Source organism: Podarcis liolepis (genome assembly GCF_965112155.1).
Source record: "Podarcis liolepis genome assembly, chromosome: 3".
Taxonomy (NCBI): Eukaryota; Metazoa; Chordata; class Lepidosauria; order Squamata; family Lacertidae; genus Podarcis; species Podarcis liolepis.
In genome coordinates this window covers 71,536,271-71,554,510 of record NC_139557.1, presented here as the reverse complement: position 1 = coordinate 71,554,510, position 18,240 = coordinate 71,536,271, and the positions used below count along the sequence as shown (strand labels likewise).

Genomic DNA, 18,240 nt, shown 5'->3' with positions numbered 1-18,240 from the left:
TGACAGCTCTCAGCCGTACCATGGGTCCTGTGCCATGTGGGGAAGGGAGATCTGTTGAAACAGAGTGTACCCAGGGATACAAACAGGATTTGCTGGACCCAGGACACTGTATGTGGATTGGGGCCCCTGCATTGCCCCTCCTTCCACACTGCAGACAATCTGTTGACAAAAACTGCTGCATATGCATATATTTAACCTAGTCTATGTTTCATAGCCCTGAGAGTGACAGCAAAATACCCACAGAAGACAAACAAAACATTTGCCAACAATGACAAATAAAAATAAGCAAACATATTACTCTATAGTTAGGTGCAGTTTCACAACTGTGTCCTGCAATGCCAGTGCATGCTCCTTGGAGGCAGGATCTGTCACCTCCTCTGCAACTCCCCCAAGGCTGCCTCTTGGTGAATAGGAGGCAACGCTGGTCTCCTCCCACCTTTGTTCCTAAGGGAGATCTTTACTCTCCCCCCATTATTCCTGATGTAGCTCTTCATTCACCACTTCTTCGCTGGCCAGGGAAGAGGGCATTTTGTGGTTCACCTCAGGTGCCAAAATGTCTTGGGTCAGCCCTATACTTGCCTACAGTGCCTCCATCTTGCCAGGATTCAATCTCAGCTTGCTTTTCCTCATCCATTTGACCACCAGGCCCAAGCAATAGTCCAGCGCAGTGGCGTAGCGTGGGTTGTCAGCACCCGGGGCAAGGCAAGTAATTTGCGTCCCCTAACCCGTGGATTTGTGCCCCCTAACCCATGGATTTGCGCCCCCTAACCCTAACCCCCAGATGTTGCGGCCGGTGCGGCCGGCCCCCCTTGCACCCCCCACGCTACGCCACTGGTCCAGCGATTGCAATTCACAGCCCCTCCATTCAGATGTTTTGTTTTGTCATAAATAATTTTTATTATCCTGATTCAGATGTTACGGATAAATAGAGCTGCCATCAGCAGACAGATGCCACCTTGCCCTGAAACTCCTAACAACCATTCCCAGCTGCTTCATGTAGATATTAATTGGCACTGGAGAAAAGATAGTCCCATAGGGCACCTCATAGTGTAGCCACCGGGGGCCCTTGAAGATTTTACCTTTAATGTGGCCATCTTTTGCACACATTTATGGGTGTGAGCTCTACTGAACACAGCGGGACTTACTTCCAAGTAACCATACATTGGCTTGGGGTCTTGGGCTGTATCTGGTGTCCAGAGCCAAAACCTTCCACACACCAGCTAGCACTTTTAGCTTCCTAGTAGTCAAAGAGATTTGTCATTCTGAGAAATGGTCGCGCTCTAAATCTGTTTCCTTTTGTTGATGAACTTTCCAGGTGATGAGTAGTGGGAGGGACGGGACATTTCCCAGTTTGTTATACTCACGGGCCATGTTTGATTTCAATGAATAATGATCTGATTTGGAGGCCACGCTCCTCTGGGCAGGACACGAGGCTCCTTCTGAAAGAGCCGTGTGCGTCTTAGCAGAGGGAAAGGAAAAGATGCTCCACCAAGGAGATTGCAACAGCTGAAAGCCAAGTGTGTATGGGGGGGGGGGGTCTGCCTGTGTCTGCTTGGCGGGGCTTTGAGAAGGACCGAGGGAAGTAGCCCCCTTTTTTGTCTCTCTCCCTCCGGCACTTTGCAAGGACGTGACTGAGAGGAGCGTCAGCGAAGGAGCCTGTTTTCCTTTGGCGAAGGGACCCACCCCGAGGGCGGAGCCTGCCTTCCTTCCCCTCGCCGCTCGTGTCCCGCCTTTGCTCTCGCCCAGCGCCCATGCCGAGGGCTGCCTTGCGCCAGGTACGTGTCCCGGCAACTCTTCTTCGCAGCTTCCCTCTGGGGAAGTTGGCGTGCGGGGGGGGGGGGGGGGCGGTCCTGGTCCTGGTCCTGGTCCTCTCTGAGCGCAGAAGCGTCTCCAATGGATGCAAGTCGCTTTGCTCAGGCCATGCAGAAACCGTCACTTGTTTAGGTCTCAGGAGGGAGAGGCTTTGGGTGCCTTAGAGCCGGCCGTGTCCGTGGAAAGAGCTCGCTCGCATTAGTGGGATTTTCCTCCTGCTCTCCCGCGTCCGTCCCCCCCCCCCAACACCCTGTATCTCCATTCATTGTGTGGGGCGGGGGGAGGCCGGGCAGCTGGAGGCAACGAGCATCTTCCTGCTACATGTTGGCTCCCTTGTGCGCCGTGCAGCATGCTCGGCTCCAGCTTCCCTTCTTCCCCGTTTCCATGGAAACACCAGACCATCGTCACCATATAGACTTCAGAATGACACCTGGCAATGTCCCTTGTGTGTTTCGGATGGGTGCGTTTCTGTCAGGGTCGGACACGCGTTGGTTGCCTTCTCACGTTCGGTGAGGAGCAGGTGGGGGAGAGAACGGGGTTGCCCAGGAAACCAGACATTTGTGACATTCTATGGACGGCCACTTTGCTGAAGTTGCTTTGCCATCCACCAACAGGAGGTGGTGGTTGTCTAAAATAATTAGCTTTGGCTGATGAAATGCAACAGGGTGCTCAAGGAGACGCAGCCTGTCTCTCCCCAGATCGTTGCTTTTACATTTTACAGCCAATGGAGGAAATGGCTGGTGGGAATTGCTGCTTGCCTGTGTGTCAAGTTGTGCCTGAATGAAGGGGCTTTCCTTGCCTCTGTCAGAATGTTTGCTAGTGCTGCTTAAGACCAGGGTTGAAGAACCTGCGGCTGGCCAAATTTTGTTGCACTCCCGACTCGACTCAGCGCCAGACCCCCGGCCCCTGATCAGGCATGATGGGAGTTGCAGTCCATTGACAACTGCTGGACCACTAACCCTCTCACTGAGTTAGACTAAGGTGATGACTCAGCTGTTGGAGCAGATGTTTAGGTCCATTGGGCACTGCAGTTCTACAGAATAACATTTGCGTCCGACATGTACTAACAAGGAAAGAAGGATACTCTTGTAAGTAGCCTTATTTCTAAGAGTGTGAGTTACTGCTACTAGCGCTGCTGCTGCTATTTGTTGCTTGGATCTACTTATACCTCCATAAGAGCTAGTTTCTCACTGAAAGGTTTTGATCTTGAAAATGCTTGGAAGCCCCTGTCATCCTTCTCCCTTTTGTATTGACCCATAGCTGCAAATGTGTGAAAGATTCCAACTGTGGCAAGGATAAGAGTATGTTTTGTGGATATTTATAAATTGGTCTTTCTGTGTTTTTTTTAAAAAATATCATAAGGCATTTTTATATTTTTATTCAGCATTTTTTGTAAAATGTAACAAAAGTGGCAAAGCTACTTATTTATTGTTGTGTGAGCATTCATGGAAGAGAAACTTACTCACCAGTCACATAAAGTTGATAGTGCAGGGGTTGGCTGTTCTTTGGGTCAGAGTTGTGTGTGATGGACATTAAGCCTGACATTAAAATACCGGTACCTAAAAGTGGTCATGTCACACCTCCAACACTTAACAACTATTAAAAATCGGTAGTTAGATATCCACAGGCTTTTCCTGTGAGGTTTGCCAAAACTTCATCTTCTCAATGGGATGTAAGGTGTTAGAATGGATAGATAAATGCAATCTTTAGTAGTCTGCTATTAAAACTAGTCTGCTTAAGTAGTTTGCTATTTATTAAAAAGTGTCTATTTTTACCTTTTTTTCTTTACAAGCTGTACTTTTTTTTAAATCTATGGTCTTATGACAGGTGTTAGCTTTTGTCCCGAACATCGTCATCATTATTTAAATGGAGATTGCATATGAAAATGATGAAGTTTATAGAGTGGGCTTGTGATAGTTGTGAAGTATACATTTATTTAGGGAAATATTGTGGCAGCTTCCTTCTTACTTCCTATTCTAGACAGAATCTATTTGAAACATTCAGCTTGAGGAAGAGCTGAGGTTAGTTAATTCCCAGGAAATTTGTTGGCCTAAGCGACTTCAAGCTTTCTGATGTATAAGCCTGACAGGTATTTTGTTCTTTATTGCTTCTGATGATTTTGGATCAGGCTGACTTCAATGTTTGTAGAGATGCAGCACACTTTGTCCATGACATATTCTGAACCTTTTCCATTAAAAAAGCCCAGGGAGCATGTCCTCTAGGTGGAATAGTAGATGTGGACTTGCAAAATGTACCTTATTTATTTTTTAAAGTTGTATTTTTCTCACTTCTTATCAGATGAAGACTAACCATATATAATACTAAAACTTAATACTGTGTGTGTATATTCACACAGACACCAAGCCATACACAGCCAACAACAGCCCTCACCCCCTGCCCCCAATATAGCATTGACCAAATCACCATTCATCAGAGCATGCATGACAGCTGCTTTTAAATTGCTTCCTATTTTAGCTGTCCTTATACAGAAAGCTCTTTGTCCAATATATATGGCAAGCTTAATGCATACAATCTTCTTCTTGCCCAGGGTTCCATAAATCCACTTGCCAGCAGCAAGCACCCCTGATTCTGCCCCACAAGTCCAACATAAAGATTATTTTTCTGAGGGGCTACTGCATGGTGTGAGGCAGCAGCGAGGCATTGCTGGCAGTGTTCAAAATTAGCCAGGCACCTGGCTATCAGCCACTTGTGACCAAGTGAAGATGCCTGGGTGCCACCTGGAGTCCTGTGTCCAGTTCTGGGTGCCACAATTTAAGAAGGATATTGAGAAGCTGGAACATGTGCAGAGGAGGGCAACTAGGATGATCGGGGTCTAGAAGCCAAGCCTTATAAGGTATGATTGAGGGAGCTGGGTTTATTTAGCCTGGAAAAGAGGAGATATGATACCCATCTTCAAATATCTCAAGGGCTGTCACATGGAAGATGGAGCAATCTTGTTTCCTCCTGCTCTGGATGGTAGGAACCGAGCCAGTGGATTCAAGTTACAAGAAAGGAGATTCTGACTAAACATCAGGAAGAGCTTTCTGATGGTAAGAGCTGTTTGACAGTGGAATGGACTCCCTCAGAAGGTGGTGGACTCTCCTTCCTTGGAGATTTTTAAGCAGAGGTTGGAGGGCCATCTGCCATGGAAGCTTTAGTTGAGATTCCTGCATTGCAGGGGGTTGGACTAGATGACCCTCAGGATCCCTTCCAACTTTACAATTATATGATTCTGTGATTAAGATATTATGGTGAAATAGAACTGAGTGTCATCAGCATACTGATAGCAATATGATATCATTACGAAACTCCCTAATGATCATTCCCTTCCCAACAATTTCATGTAGATATTAAATAGCACTGGAGATAAGAGAGTCTCCTACAGCACCCCATTGTGTAGCTACCAGGAGGCTCAAAGGCAATGCTATTCTCTGGACTTGGTCCTAAAGGCAGGATTGGAACTGGTGTAATACAGTCAGTGCTGGTCCCAAGGCTAACTACCTGCATGCGTGCCAACACACACACACACACACACACAGAGAGAGAGAGAGAGAGAGAGAGAGAGAGAGAGAGAGATGTTTTGTAGAAAAAATGAAAATCACAAAACTTGAAACTAAATTTATTTTAATTTGCAAGTAATACAAGCGTTACCTGTGGATGGTGTATATTAACAAAGGCCACAAAGTTTTTGTTTGACAAAGTTTGCTAAAAGGATAAAATAGGTGGTACTTAGAAAACACGGTTTTACCCTCATAAGTAAGTTTTAATAAATCTTCTTGTAACATTCTGGGTTTGTCTCTCTAGAAATATCTTTTAAGAGCTATAACCTTCTGCTGGTGATATCTGTCAAGAAGCATCATGTCTTTCTCTCGGGCACGGCAGAAGAGGGAAAGGAAAGGAAGAAGCACATGGTGTTCACAGTATTGACCTTGAAAGTGAAATGAAGAGCTAGCATTGGAAATAAAGCAATAGGTAGTGTTGTGCAGCTCTTATAGAAAGTAAACATGATCCCCTTGTGGGTGTTCAGATGGGGGGGGGGGCAAACTCCTTTAACACTTATTGTTTGGAAATGGCAACATTTCTATGTTCAAGTTTCTGAAGTGGGGTTTTAATGGGAAAAGGGTAGAAATAGATCATATTTTAAACTATTTCATATATTTCCTATCCAAGGTTTTAGAGTCTGCAGAGGTAACCAATTTAAAGTGCTTTTTCAAGGTGTTCCTTTTTGGTCTTGTCAGCATCATGTCATTGGCAGCTAAGAGCAAATGTTCTGAAAATGTTTGTCTGTTTTATCCAAACGCATGCAGTGACCTCTTAACAGGGTCTGCATCCATTAAGGGTATTAGTAACATGTATCTTTGTGTGTTCCTGCCAACCTAGCAGTTCGAAAGCACGTCAAAGTGCAAGTAGATAAATAGGTACCGCTCCTGCGGGAAGGTAAACGGCGTTTCCGTGCGCTGCTCTGGTTCGCCAGAAGCGGCTTAGTCATGCTGGCCACATGACCCGGAAGCTGTCTGCGGACAAACGCCGGCTCCCTCAGCCCATAGAGCGAGATGAGCGCCGCAACCCCAGAGTCGGTCACCACTGGACCTAATGGTCAGGGGCCCCTTTACCTTTACTATCTTTGTGTGTGTGTGTCTGAAAAATGTCACATTTTCTTTTCTTTTTTTAATGAGCAAAGTTTTAAAATGTAGCTTTATATAGCTGCTTTCTACACTTCCCATATTTCCCTGCTATAATCTGGAATGTGTGTTGGACCCTAAGATATAATCAAGATCAAAGGATCAAAGAAGGGTATGACCCAGTGACCATAGACTACCCCATAACTAGTGCTACATTTCAGACATGGTCCCAATATTGCTATGTATCATCTAATGTTAATTTTGTGAGATTTGCTTTTTGTGAGGGTGACATTAAATACGTTGCTGCTCTCGGGTAGAAAAGAGTTGGATTCATCACAGTAACGTGAGTTTAACCTTTTTATAAAAAAAAGTTTTCTCATCTTTTTTGCAGTTAACTTTCCGAATTGTTTGGATTGCTTTCTGAAGGCTTTGCATTGCCGCCTTAAATCATGGACATCGCTGGGTTTCTGAAGTCTCAATTCATTTGCCACCTCCTTATCAGTTATGTATTTATAGTGTCGGGACTGATAATCAACTTCATTCAACTCTTCACATTAATCCTCTGGCCGTTCAACAAGCAACTTTTCAGGAAGGTCAATTGCAAGCTGGCTTATTGCATTTCAAGCCGTAAGATATTTTTATACCTTTTATTTCTGTTGTGTTGTGGGAGGGTGAATTTTAAATGCGTAAAGCATTCCATGTTGCTTTTGCCAGATGTGTGTTGGGACATATGTTTCATCCTACTTTGGGGGGGGGGGCGAGGAAGAATCTCCTAGTTGTTCCTAAATCAATAACATGATTGTGGAACACACAAAAGCCATGTAGAAGTGTCTTCCAAGTTTAGCAACAGTGCCAAGTTTTACTGTGATTATGAAGATAGTGATGAATAACTTCTACAAATCACAGGATGAATTTCTTTGGATACCACAAAGACTAATACAGCTGCATTTGTTACAGCCATATAAAATATCACAAAGTACTGAGCAATTACATTATCATCGCTTTTGGGTTTCCCTTGGACGAACATAGCTTGTGTTTTTTTGTCTCTAATGGTTAGGCTGCAGATAGTTGAGCTTCTTTTCTTCCCACACTCTGCTCTCCTCAATTTCCTAAGTATATATTATTGAGCAGCTTCCCCTTTCTACTCATGCAAACCTTTGTTATTGGCAGAGGGTTCCAACTGGATACATCTCTACAGATTTGCACAATGAGGGCTTTTCAGTCTATGTTTCAAACACAATTGGGTTAGAAAAATGAAACTGTTCTGCATTATTGTTGTTGAATTCCAGGTTCTAAGGATTTTCTGCCATTCTGTTTTTGGCTTCTAAATGTCACAGAACGACTGTAAGTAACAAAGCGTCCATGCAGAGTGTCTGTGAGTGGCATGTACTATGCACATGAGTTACAATCACATACCACTGTGCAGTTCAAAAATTTCCTTTTTGTAAAAAACAACAACCTAGTTAGGAGATAGGTTGTGGGCTGCCAGCAATGCTAAATTTCTAACAAACTCTATCTTCTGTGATAGCTTTAATGAAGCAAAGTAAGAGATTGTCACAAGATATGTCCAGCCCATGGAAACAACAAAAGTGGTCTGAAACCATTTTATCACAAACCAGGGGACACACACAACTACCTCACAGTCTCTTAACCCTGGTTAAATGGCAGCCTACATTCTAGTTGCATGAGTCTTGAATTGGCTGCTTTCAAAAATGCCCCGTCCCGTCCCCCCGCTCCCAAAGAAACCTTGAACTCAAGGGACTCTTCCTCTATCTGAAACAGTCTGTCTCTAGAGAGACAGACAAGAGCCGAAGTCTGTGAATAATCTCAATAGCGGGTAACGGGCTCCCTGGTGGCCACTTTCAGAGGAGTGATTTTTCTCCCCCACAGCCTGCTTTGATGACAGGTGTGCTTGCCTTTCTAAGAGAACCAAAGGAATAGTGTGTGTGTGTGTGTGTGTGTGTGTGTGTGTGGCTGGCACGGCTGTTAGTTGTCTTGGTTCCTAATTTTCTTTCTGAATAAATAAAGACGATGCCAATAGCTATTCTTGTGCGCTTCAAAGGGATGTTATTAAATCTCTGGATCAAATTACACTGTACAAATTATGACATTTGGATAGATGCAATGAAATCATTCTCCAGTGAATGGCAAAGCTCCTTGGTCTTAACCAGGGGCTGAGTGGAGAGTTTAGAATACTTGCCCTTGGAGGAGGAAAATATAGAAAAGGGAGTGAAAAGAATATTTTTTGCAACAGGTTTTTTGAAACTCCAGTAGAATAATGGTTAAACAAATAGTTAAGTTGACCAATAAAAAGGGAGTAGTCTTTAGCAGATGTGAAGTATCAAAATTATCTCTCACAATAATGTAACATATGGCTGTTTAAATACTGATGGCAGAGTATTACCAGGGTTAGAATATGCTGAATGAAGTTTTTGTATACGAAGCTTGAAATGGAGACTCAGTTATGTGTGGTAAGTCGGGGACTGCAGCTATTTAACCTATTCATAGGTAATTTATAGTCTGTGGGTAAGCGATGAGGAAGCAAAGTCTGTAGTTGAAGCCATGTTATGTGGAAAGTAAAATCCAAAGCAAATACTGAAGAACCCAAGAAAGTTCTCTCCTCAAGCTTAGATCCAGAAAATGGCAAGGGAAATGTAAAGTGGTGCAAGGACTATTTTTCTATGTTGTTTCTATGTTTTCTAGACCGTCTAGAAAATAATTTTCCAGTGTGCGCTTGCTGAGAGACGCACAGTGACACCACTTCATGTGTCTGGTATTTGAGAAGCAGGATCGTTAGAGGCTTGGCCCAGTCTTAATATATCTCTCCTTTTAACAAAGTACATAAAAGAGGTGAGGGTTGTGAGGGCTGGAGAAGCTGAGTGTACTTTCAACATCTTTCTGTGAGAGTGAGTTAGTGTGTGAGCCTACTTGGGGCATAGGGCAAATTGTCAGAGTTTTTCATAGATTCAAGTATGTACAGCTTTTGGAACAGCTTAATAAAAGGGTACAACACCTACTTTTCTTGTGAGTAGGTATTTTTGCCATTTTTTGTTATCCCCCAAATTCTCTTGTGTCTTGAACACATTTCTAAAATAACAGAGGTCTTTTTGCCACCTTAAACAGTGGCATAAGGTTTAGTGGACTGTTGTCCATGAGAACATGAGCCATAATAAACCTGTTCATATTTAAGGCGTCGTAAGTCCAGGGCATAAAAAGAAAATAGCTACCCCTCTGGGAAATGAGATTCCTGCCACTGTCCTAGTTCTTCAGTGTCCGCGGGTGATTTTTCCTGTGAAGTAAGTGTACAGTGCATAGCAAGAAGGAAACTGGCAAGTAGAACAATGGGAAGACATTCTTTCTGAATTCCTAGTGTGTGGGGGAAAGCAAGTCAGGAGGAACCCTATGCTTGCTACTCAAGCTACCCAACCAGGGATAGAGAAGAGAACTGCTGCTGCAAGAATATGAATTAAAAAAAACAAAACAAACAAACAGGTGGTGGCAGGAGACTAGGTTTGCAAGAGTAGAGTGAGTGGGAGTCCCTGTGTTTGGGCCCCCCTCAGACCTGATTTTATTTATTTATTTATTTATTTATTAAATTTATATACCGCCCTTCATCTGAGAATCACAGCGTGGTTTTCAGTATACCCCTAGACATGATTTAGCCTATTGAATTTTCATGTTCTTTGGGGATCTGTCATTAGGTTAGCCAGCGTACTCACTGGAGCTGTTCAAGAATTGAAATTGTAGAATGATTTTCTGAAGGGGGGGATGAAAACATGGCTGAATGCTAATTCTTACAAAAAACTTATCTGTGTCTGTCTGTTAATCCAGATGATTACGCTGGATATCTGCTTGAAAAGGAATGTGAGATCATTCTTCTGAGCCTGCACAAACTGACTGGTCAGATTTCCACACCCCACACTAGAATGGGGTGGTGTCTGCCATGATGTAGTGTACTGTGCTACTTGGCACCAACAACCAGAATTGGCAGCAAGCAGCATAGATTTGCACTTGTTACAGGCTTTGCTGCCTTTCCACACTGGGTATTCTGAAACATCTAGTTTTCTGTTTCAGTGGCTAATTTTCCTTCCCACCCCATCCGTCCACTCCTCTTGTAGGGACTCAACTGGAAAATTTTATATCACATTTTTAGAACATAATTCTTCTGTTTTGATTTAGAAATTGAAGAAATAAGATAATAATAAGTACAAAAATGGAACTCCAGTGCATTGTTGATGGTGTTTAATTGCTGCCCCCGGCACTCAGTTTGTGAGTGCATATCAGATTTCCTTATTGTCCATTGTAACAGTGCCTGTAATGTTAATAGAGAAGAAAAAGACATTGTTGCACAAATGAGAGGATTGTTATTTTCCCGTTTGACCTCTTCTACACACACCTTAGTTGAAAAATGTTATAGTCTTTTCAAATTATCTATGTTTTATTTTTGGCATTAGGTAGACTACTTTTTCATTTGAGCTTATATTTGTATATTGGCATGGTTAAAACTAAATGTTAGATTTGGAAGCCTTTAGGGATTGAGAGGACTTGATCTCTGACTGAAGTTCGCTAGGTGTGGGCATTTAAAACACTGACATTCTGCTTGCCTTCCTTCTGCCTCATTTTCAGTAGCCTTTGGATATATATTTAGTGCTAAATAACAAGGTGAGTGTTTAAAATGGGGTTTCACCTACTGCATAAGGAGTCAGGAGGATCTAATAAGCCCCTAGTTTAAATGGGATTGGGAAATAAAGAAACATAAAGGGAAAAAACCAATTCTTAATTAGCTCAGCAAGACTCCTGCTTGCATTATGGTGGCTAATCTTGATTACATGACTGCATGGGGGTTACCCTAAACCAGGGGTAGGCAACCTAAGGCCCGGGGGCTGGATGTGGCCCAATTGCCTTCTCAATCTGGCCCGCGAATGGTCCGGGAATTAGTGTGTTTTTACATGAGTAGAATGTGTACTTTTATTTCAAGTGTATCTCTGGGTTATTTGTGGGGCATAGAAATTTGTTCATATTTTTTTTCAAAATATAGTCCGGCCCCCCACATGGTCTGAGGGACGGTGGACCGGCCCATTGGCGAAAAAGGTTGCTGATCCCTGCCCTAAACTATCAGGGATGCGGGTGGCGCTGTGGCCTAAACCACTGAAGCTCTGAGGCTTGCTGATCAGGAGGTTGTGGTTTGAATCCCCATGACGGGGTGAGCTCCTGTTGCTCTGTCCCAGCTCCTGCCAACCTAGCAGATAGAAAGCATGTCAGTGTAAGTAGATAAAAAGGTACCGCTGCGGCGGGAAGATAAATGGTGTTTCCATGTGCTCTGGTTTCCATCGCGGTGTTCCATTGCACCAGAAGTGGTTTAGTCCTGCTGGCCACATGACCCGGAAAGCTGTCTGTGGACAAATGCTGGCTCCCTCGGCCTGAAAGTGAGATGAGCACCGCAACCCCATAGTCGCCTTTGACTGGACTTAACCGTCCAGGGTTCCTTTACCTTACCCTGAACTATCAAACTGGGGGGAATTGCTGTGATAAGTGACAATGCATCCCAACATGGTATCAGCCTCAATCTTATGCAGGTGGAAAGGAAGGAGGTGGATTGGGGTTAAAGGGAGAAATGTGTGTAAGCACCTGTGTTGTAAGCAAGTAAGAGCATTGGTGTGTATAGGGAGAGGAATTGTGTGTGTGTATTAATGACTCTGGGCTTATGAATCAGAGGGTCATCTAGTCCACCCCCCTGCAGGAATATGCAGTGGCCCCTTAAGGGGATCGAACCCTCAGCCTTGGTGTTATCAGCACCACACACGCTGTAACCAACTTTGTGAGGTTGCCTGTTTGATATAACACTGGATTGGTGTTCCTTTATTTTTCAGGGAAGCTTTTGAACTTTTCTGTCCCTCTCTCATTTTGTACCTTTCCTTCTGTTTGACTTTGAAATCTCTCTCTCTCTCTCTCTCTCTCTCTCTCTCTCTCTCTCTCTCAAACTCTGTAGCATCAGGAATGAGATTTCCTAAACGGTATTTTATCCCAGTTATAGTCTTCTGGTGTGTGTGTGTATTTTGAAAGGATACTGAAAATATGTAGCATATACCGTATTCCCCACAATACCGTCTGGTTGACTTCTCTGGAAATAGCTATTTTCAGATCAATTGCTGGGAAGTTCCATCTCAGTGTAGCGGTGATCTCAGGCGATTTTTGCAGCCAGCCATATGAAGCTTTTAATGAAAATGGTAGTTTTTCTGGGGAATGGGAAGGGTGTGCCCAGCATACGATTTGCCTTACATAAAATGTCTCTCTCCGTATCATAACAGGGTAATAAAATATGGAGCTCCAAAGCTTTTAGAATATTGGAAGTTATGTGCAAATGGGAATCTCCTTTGTGTGCTCTAAAACACATTCTAGTACCTGTCATACTACATGACATAAATGGAACAGCCAAAATGGAAAATTCTTCAGGGTAAATTTCTTTATGTAGATGTAGAGCCATTCATGCTGAAGAAGCAAGTTAGGCTAGGCATGACAGCAGTACATGTTTTGTCTAGAGGTGTTACTTGTGACATTTGAAGTGGCAGAGCTGGAGAGTAGTAAAACTCAGCCAGTCCTCCCTTAAGGTAGTAAGGAAAGGTTAGCAGAATGCTTAAAATATTTGTCATTGGAGCAAACATATGTCCCACTTTGTGCAATCTTCTGAAAAGGTTTATTTGGCTGTTTTTTGGGAATTGAAAAAAAATAGCCTGGCAACTTCCAAGATCTATTTTCTAGTTATACCACATTAATTCTGGCTTAAGGGATGGGGAAAGGAGGCCAGCTCTTCAAATGTATCTAAATTGTTCAACATAGCTGAGATAATTTATGTCAGCTAATTAGGCTGCTGTCCTAGTTTAACTCTGTGAAGTTGTCTCTCTCTTTCTTTCTCTACTTTTCCCTGTGAGTTCTTATAAGACAGTGTTGCTCATGAACTTGGAGGTAAAACTGCTATTACAGAATCATTTATTCATCTCAATATACAGTGGTACCTCGGGTTACATACGCTTCAGGTTACATACGCTTCATGTTACAGACTCCGCTAACCCAGAAATAGTGCTTCAGGTTAAGAACTTTGCTTCAGGATGAGAACAGAAATCGTGCTCTGGTGGCGCAGCAGCAGCAGGAGGCCCCCATTGGCTAAAGTGGTGCTTCAGGTTAAGAACAGTTTCAGGTTAAGAACAGCCCTCTGGAACGAATTAAGTACTTAACCTGAGGTACCACTGTAGTGAGTCTTGCTTAAGCTTCCTACTCTTCTGCTGCCATGCCCTCTGGAACCCTTTTGCCATATTTTTCCCCGGCACTCTGGAGTTTTTGAACCAGGGCTTGTATGAATCAGAATTAGTGTCCAACTGGTGAAAGGGCCAGGCAGTTACTTTCTGGAGTACAAAAGTTATTTGGGAGCCCTTTCTTCCTCCACTGACCTTGCGCAGTCCATACTTGTGAACTGGTCTATAGAACTGAAATAAATATCCCATGTCTTTTATGTGCACATGCATATGTGAGAGAAGTACAGTGGTGCCTCGCAAGATGAAATTAATTCGTTCTGCGAGTTTTTTCGTCTTGCGAACTTTTCGTCTTGCGAAGCACAGTTTCCCATAGGAATGCATTAACGGTTTTAAGAAAAAGGAAACAAACTTGCAAGACGTTTTCGTCTTGCAAAGCAAGCCCATAGGGAAATTCGTCTTGCGAAGCAACTCAAAAAATGAAAAACTCTTTCGTCTTGCGAGTTTTTCGTCTTGCGAGGCATTCGTCTTGCGAGATACCACTGTATTACTTAAATATATGAGTGTTGTGCTTGAAGCTAAAGTGTGTATCCTCAATAATCTGACAGGAAATTGGGCAATCTGATATCTTTCTTTAAAACCTTTACTTGAAGTCAGTGGTAGTAAGCTCCTGGGTTGTGTTGGTTTTGAAGATGCTCATCTCCCCCACTCCTCCCCATGTGTATAGTGAAGGTTTGACTATAAATAATAAGGTTTAATTAATGCTCCTTGAATTTTTATCCCTTAAAAAAAAACATGACTGCAAATGAGTGCGTGCTGTTGCATTTTTCTTATACTCTTTTCTCATTCATGGGCTCATAGATAAACTGAATAAACAACAATTACTTGGCAAATAATTACTCATCCCTGAAGGCGCTGATTGAATACAGCAGGGGAGCAAAAGTTGCAGCGGTAAAAACATTATTTGGCTGGTAGGGTGGATGTAGAAAGCAGGAGAAGGAAGTTGAACACTTTTCTGTGTTTTGGCACATTCTGGTTTTGGACACAACAGGGAACAGCAATGCATCTCGGCCAAATACCGTATGATTTCATGTGGTATATAGTCTTCCAAGGGTGCCTTCCACATCACATTGAAACACATGCATTTTGTTTTTTAATTGCTCTGCATTACATCCCTTGTTTGAAACACTAGCCATGCCCAGGAACTACATGTGATGAGGATTACTTGGGAGGAGTACAGAGAATACAACCTTCACCCTATTTTCTGCCCTTCATGAGAATGAGGCTGAGGGTCTGAAGCGGTGAGCCTCAGTTAACAGTTAAAGACTTTGAGGCAGACAAATCCAGGGAGAGTTGTTATATTTATTTATTTATTTATTTAACCTACATACCACTCTTCAACAGAAAATATCAAGGTATTTTATAATAAAATATTTATTCTTTTTAAAAAAACAACAACATTCAAAGCAGTGGAAGCTTTTCTTTTCTTTTTTGTGGATGGTATACAAAATGGACTTTTTGGCTATGACTGCATCTTCCCTTGTCCTCTCCCACATCACTGTGTTCAAAATATTCACCTCAATACCTGGAGTGTGGGGGTGATGGTAGCTTGTACGACACACATGCTAATAAACCAGTAGAATGCAAGTTTAAAATGCAACATGAGGAGCAAAGCCATCAGGTAAGTAAACAGATAAATCTTAATCCCTTAATTCTGAGACCTGAATCATTCATGGTACTAAATTTGTGTCTGTTCAAATAAAGAGTCTTCTAAACTTTGGCATAAGGAGTATGTGGGCTTCCTGTTTATGGTACCCACTTTCTTTTGCTCCCCCCTTCTGAAGAAGCTTGAGTACAAAGAGTGCTGTTTACAGAAGGATGATTATGCAGTCATTTTACTATTCTGCAGAGTAACACCTGATTTAAATGTCATTTTTTTCAAGTGCACTTGAAAGAACTATTTTAATCTTCAGTCGGGGTTGATATTCTACGTGGCTTTAATCCTTAGTAGGGGAAATGCTTTTTGTTTTGCTTTTTTGCATTCACGGTTGTTTCAGGCACTAAAATCAAATGTTGTTTGAAGTTTCTGTATCCAAGTTCTGAAGAAGGCAATTCGTGCTGACTCTTGACAGTGTATATTTCCATGTCTGAACACTCTTTTGATACATTTTTAAAACACGTACCAAAATATTAAATATCTATAGTAGGCTGATGGCAAATGTCCCTTTCTTGGGAAAGAAGCTTGAGGGAAGTGGTGGGCAACCAGATCCAGGCACTCTTAGATGCGGCTAATTTTTCTAGATCTGCTTCTTTTAGTCTGGTTTTGGCAGTGATGGAAAAAAACCATTTGTTGCCTAGTGGGATTCCTTCTATCAGGAGAAAGATGTGGGGAAGGTAACCCTTTTGATTTCTTCTTGATCTTGTAGTGGTTTCTGATACTATTGATCTTCATATTCACCAGGAACAGTTGTCTGAGATGGCAGTAAAAAGGTAAAGGTAAAGGACCCCTGACAGTTAAGTCCAGTCACGGACGACTCTGGGGTTGCGGCCCTCATCTCGCTTTACTGGCCGAGGGAGCTGATGTTTGTGCACAGACAGTTTTTCTGGGTCATGTGGCCAGCATGACTAAGCCGCTTCTGGCAAACCAGAGCAATGCACGGAAACGCCGTTTACCTTCCCGCCGGAGCGGAACCTATTTATCTACTTGCACTTTGATGTGCTTTCAAACTGCTAGGTTGGCAGGAGCAGGGACCAAGCAACGGGAGCTCACCCTGTCGCGGGGATTCAAACCGCCGACCTTCTGATCGGCAAGCCCTAGGCTCAGTGGTTTAGACCACGGCGCCACCCGCACTGCATTGCAATGGTTCCATTTATACCTGGATGGCTCTCTCCAAAAACCGTGCTGGGGGATTTCTGCTTGACCCCATGGTGTTTGCATTTTTGGGTTCCATCTTTATCCCCCATGCTTTTTAGCATTAAATAAGTAAGTTAGATCAGCTAGGGACTTGGAGTCTGAGGTCATCAGTATGCAATTGGAACACTGCTCTTCCTGCTTCATATCTCTAAGAGTGTAGTGTGAAATGTAAAGGAGAAGGTTTTAGGTGGTGGTGGGGGGGTTAATTTTTTTTTTTTCTTGCTCTGCCAAGTTCTGAAGTTCAACTGAGATTCTAATAAGTTGCTATTCCTGCTTCATATATCCATTCCCCCCTCCCTTTCTTCTTTCTGGTATGTATGTATGTATGTGTGTGTTTTATATACTGCCCTATACCCGGAGGTCTCAGGGCGGTTCACACAACAAAATCAAAATATAAAATCACAAAATATATAATCAAAATTAAAAACAACGCAATAACACCCCCCCAAAAACCCCACATTTTAAAAGGGCCATTTTGTTTACCATTTCAAACTAAGTGCATCTTGGAGAACCATAAGTGTTGGGTGGAGGACAAAAGCAACAGGCAGGACAATAAGCCCCACCCCTTTAAATTGTCCCACCTCCACAAAAAACACATTTAAATTATGTGGCACAACTGTTGTTTGGGATACAGGTCATGTCACTACTATAATAAGAAATACTTTTGTTCTAGGAAAAAAATCAAAGTTGGGCTATTTAATAAATAAATAAATAAATTGAGTGGCACTGACAGTAGTACGATAGTAGTCTTAGCTCAAAAGCTTTTAAGCTGTTCTTGCCTGAATGCATGTTCCCCCCCCCCCATGGGAATGTATTGCAAAAGATCAGTTCCTAGTTTCCTTGCTTGTCAGCTGTCTCCCTGAGATCTGTCTTCTGTTCCACACTATTCACAATAATGTAAAAGGGTAGGTAAAAAATAAAAACCCCACAGAAAACTAAATCCAGGACCTCAGTTGGTTAGAGTGTGCTGCTGAAAATGCCAAGGTCCCGGGGATTTGATCCCTGTATATTCCTGCATATTCCTGTATTGCAGGGGGTTGAACTACATGAACCTCTGGATCCCTTCTAGCTCTACAATTCTATGATTCTATGACCTAAGTCCTTCATCCAGTGCTTTTAAAGGGATATAATGATCTCTATGTTTCCTACAACCAGGCCCTGCTTTGTGTATAATTGTATTTGGTTTGTTGGTGCTTCAGGATTCTGCTTAGTTTATTATCCATTTTCACCATGGGCTGCTTTGGTAGGAAGGGTAGGATATAAATATAAGAAATAAATAAATATGTTCTGAGGAATCAAGAATGAATGCTCTAACAAAACCTCTGGTTATGTTATAAATGTGTGTTCATTGATTTGTTTGTTCGTTCCAGAATTGGTGATGTTGCTGGAATGGTGGTCGGGCACAATTTGTACACTCTACACGGATCCCCAGAATTATGAAAAGTACGGGACAGAGAATGCCATAGTAATCCTTAATCACAACTTTGAAATTGACTTTCTCTGTAGCTGGAACTTTTGTGAAAGATTTGGAGTCTTAGGGGTGAGTCTTGACTAGTATTTTAACCAATTGCCCTTTACAAGAACTCTATTGAGCAAATTGGAGGTCACTTAGATTTCGGGTTGTGCCTTTGTGCATCTTCTTTTT

The 18,240-nt window shown here is 42.7% G+C and overlaps 1 protein-coding gene across 14 annotated transcripts in view; it reads left to right on the top strand.

Annotated features, from left to right (window-relative positions):
- AGPAT4 (1-acylglycerol-3-phosphate O-acyltransferase 4) overlaps positions 1–18,240 on the top strand; it is a 61,122-nt gene that overhangs the window by 21,690 nt on the left and 21,192 nt on the right. For 5 of the 14 annotated variants that reach the window (XR_014524397.1, XR_014524398.1, XR_014524399.1 and 2 more), the window contains exons 3-4: positions 6,826–7,061; positions 17,966–18,135. Coding sequence is in view for 9 of the 14 variants with exons in the window: in XM_083496575.1 (XP_083352701.1) it covers positions 6,884–7,061; positions 17,966–18,135 (348 nt within the window). In the remaining 5 variants the exon portion in view is untranslated. Of the gene's footprint in view, positions 1–1,695; positions 1,776–3,954; positions 4,863–5,620; positions 5,785–6,825; positions 7,062–7,757; positions 7,779–9,137; positions 9,285–11,541; positions 11,698–17,965; positions 18,136–18,240 lie in introns of those variants that run through there. The other 9 variants (XR_014524401.1, XM_083496581.1, XM_083496582.1 and 6 more) reach the window with 9 other exon arrangements.